Source organism: Glycine max, chromosome 12, assembly GCF_000004515.6.
Source record: "Glycine max cultivar Williams 82 chromosome 12, Glycine_max_v4.0, whole genome shotgun sequence".
NCBI classification, from domain to species: Eukaryota; Viridiplantae; Streptophyta; class Magnoliopsida; order Fabales; family Fabaceae; genus Glycine; species Glycine max.
The window spans coordinates 4153247-4156840 of record NC_038248.2 but is presented as its reverse complement, the minus strand read 5'-3'; the positions used below and the strand labels follow the sequence as shown (position 1 = coordinate 4156840).

The following is a 3594-nucleotide window of genomic DNA, read 5'->3' as shown; positions in this document are numbered from 1 at the left end:
TTATAAACATAGGGAGGAGGAGGTGATGGAGAAGGTGGAGGGGGAGACTTATAAATGTATGGAGGTGGTGGTGAAGGAGATGGTGGTGGTGGAGATTTATAAACATATGGCGGAGGTGGTGATGGAGATGGTGGAGGAGGTGATTTGTAATAATATGGAGGCGACTTATAATAGTAGGGAGGGTTTATTTGGCGATATGTTGGTGGTGTGGGGTGTGGATAGTAGTTGGATGGTTGGCCATAGTAAGGTTTATCATCGGCGGCAACACTCATAGACATTAGGCAAAATGCTAATGCAATGATCAAACGAGGCCATTGCCTCGTTCCCATCTTCTCTGAATGTGCAATTATCTTTGTCGTCGTCTTTTGAAGATTTATGGTGTATTAATTCTTCCTTGGCAAAGAGTATGGATTGTAAGCCTTTATATAGTATTTGCATTCAATCACGGTCGATAAGATATCATTGTTAGATGACAGTATGGCTTAAAGTTTGAATTTATATTTATATTATTTCAACTTGATGTTGTGGTTTAGCATTAAAGAATTTCATATTTTCCACAACGCGGGCTGGGTACAAAGTCAAGAAGAGAGTAGGTGATGGCATGGCTGAATGAAGAGTTCTTGTTTGATATAAACAAACAATTGAAAAAGCGCGTTATAGCAGACAACTCTGATTATTTCCTCTGCCCTTTCATTGAAGAACTGGCCATCACGATTGCGAGCCCTAAATTGTGAAACGGCTTATAAAGTCATATGCAAAACTTGCTCCAATTGTCTAACATGTCTTTTCTTTATAATTAGCTTTGCTTCTTTCTTCTTTTCGGAATATAAAAACATAAACTTATCTTTATTGCTATTTTATTCTTATGTCGTCGGTGAAAACTTCTTCAGCTTACAAGACATCCTTGCCAATAGGATAAACTAACATACTTGATAACACTGTACAGAATTCTCATTCTTGTGACTTCAAAATTTTAATTTTTGACATGGTATATATAATTACTTTCTATGCCAGTATACCTACCTTAGTTTTTTAATCAATATCACGTGTGTAAACGTCTTGCCTTTTTTTTTTTGCCACCAGAGAAGTTTGTTCTAATAGATTTTTTGATCAATTCCACCCTGCAACTAGATTTTTTTTTATGCTAGCTAGAGCAGTAAATGGATTTTTGCGTGTTTGAAAGCTCGTGTAATATGTCTTAAAAAAAAGGCTGTGCAATATTTTGTAAATAAAAAGTACTTGGTGTCGAAATGTAGATTGATCGTGGAAAGATATGTTGTAAGGTTATTTATTTCTTTATTTTTATGTTGAACGTGTAATACTATTCAATGTATTTTGTATTTGATTTGATACAAAAAGACTATAAAAATACTTCGATTAACACGTCGTTGCTTGCTTGTTGAATTCACGTCTCTTTTTAATTTGATTAGTCTCTTTAACTACCTGATAACTCCTTTTTTGTTATTTTTTCTCTCTCAATTTTATCAAATTAATTAAGTTAGTCGTGGTTGTAATCTTCTATTACTGCCCATTTAATTTGAATTGCATTAGTAAATTCCAAGTTCAGCGGACAGGACTTGTTTTCACCATAGAAGTGTGGCTAATTTGGAGCAGATTAGAAGGTGATCGATTTATACTTGTCATTGAACTGCACAGCTCAACACAAAAATTGCTCCACTTATAGCATTATGAGATGGACATATAGAGTGGTTAAATGATGTTTCCTTTAATTTTCACCTATTGCTAGCCTAACGACAAAATTGGAAGGGACGTGAAAATACATTAGCAGAATTAAAGTTTGACTACAAGCTTTACAAGCTTAAGTTGAAGTTTTATATATATTGTAGGAATGAGAAGGTTAAAAATCATATAACTTAAAAAAAATCATATAAGATTTGTTCATATTCCATTGTTCACTTATATGATGTCAGAGCAGTAATATATTAGATATTTTCATATATAGTATTGCTTAAATGGAGAAGAATAATCGTTCTAGTTAGAAGGCATAGTGTTTAATTTTAATCAACATATATGTCTCCTTTTTTTTAGAAGAACATACATGTATTCTAAACGCTGTTACTTTGTCATAGGATTTTTTATCCCCATTAACTTTAGCAAGTTAATTACTTGCAACATTATGCACAATATCTCACCTCCATCTTCTTTAATTATTATTTCTCCCACGTCGGTTTACAGTCTTTGTTAAATAACTTGAACCATTAGTTTTTTATCAGGCAACTATTAGGAAGTAACCACGTCGATCGGTTTATAGCTTCCTAATAGTGCAAGTTGGAATTTCAATTCTTTTCGTTTGGCATGGTTACTTCTCCTTTCTCATTGGCCAAAATAATAGTTTTGTATCATATTAATTGTTCACTTTAATTAGACATAGGTGGGTTGTTTATCTTTCGAATCATTTTGCAACGTAATAGGTTTTTTTTTTTTTTTTTATGTATATAAAGTGATACTTAATGACTTAGTAAGTGGGAGGCACATACATACTACGGAGACTACACATCCTTCTATATATGTGATCAAAGCTAAATTAATTTGCTTGGCTGGTTGCTCTGTGTTGCATGTGTAGATGATAGGCTCACTTGTGAAGACTTTCTTTTAAATCACGCGGGAAAAAAAAAAAAAAAAAACTGTTCTAAATTCTGAGTGAAGCCATCGTGACCCATATTCACACTTAATTTCTCTGCGAAATCCGAATCGTAAATAATGGAATGGGAACGCTTCAAATATATATAAAACACATAAAATCATAAATAGATTGCATAGGTTGAGAAAAAAAAAACAAAATAATAAGTTAATTTTTTCAGCAAAAATTAATCATTAATAAAATTGACTAATGTCACCGTGATCGGCCCCCCCAAAAATAATACATCAAGCCCAATCAATATTAATAGTTTTGGAATAATTATATAATAAATTGATTTAATCAATCAACCAATCTTGACATCAAATGGCTGATAATTATTGATTTATTCTAAGATTATAAATATGAATATTTATTTTTTGTTATATGACTTCTCATTAAATTATATGGAGTCTCGTGTATTAATTTTTATAACTTTTAATTCTTTTAAAATATTATTACCTAAATTTAATGTTTTTTTTTAATTCAAATTATAATAACATATCAAAATGAGGAGGATATTTTTAAGATAAGCAAAATATTAATATTATTGTAATCTTAAATGATCTAAATTTAAATTTAATTATAAATATGTTTTGAAATGCAGAATAAATAATTATATCTAATGATTTATTTATATTTAATAATAATTGAATAGTAGTATAAAATTAATCTATTTGGGAGAGATTTGAGACCAAGATATTCCATCGCTAATTTGTGAGTAAATTGCGAGGGAAAATTTCTCTCACTAAACACAGTCCATCTTGTTAAGTCTCAAACCATTTTGCCAGGGAATTGCCACGACGTACATTGCGAGGGAACACACTAGTCGCTAATTTGCAAGGAGTGTGCAAGCGACTTACACCCTCGCTATATAAAAATTTTATTTTCTAAATTTAATGAAGATTTTGTGAGGACTCATTCCCTCACTAAATTACTTATCACGTTTGTGAGGA

At 31.4% G+C, this 3594-nt stretch overlaps 1 protein-coding gene across 1 annotated transcript in view; it reads right to left on the bottom strand.

The window, feature by feature from the left end:
• The window catches only part of LOC100809158 (extensin), a 9377-nt gene that overhangs the window by 555 nt on the left and 5228 nt on the right, over window positions 1-3594 (bottom strand). Inside the window, exon 2 of the mRNA XM_041007410.1 lies at window positions 11-164. Within this exon, the coding sequence (XP_040863344.1) occupies window positions 11-164 (154 nt within the window). The remainder of the gene's footprint in view (window positions 1-10; window positions 165-3594) is intronic.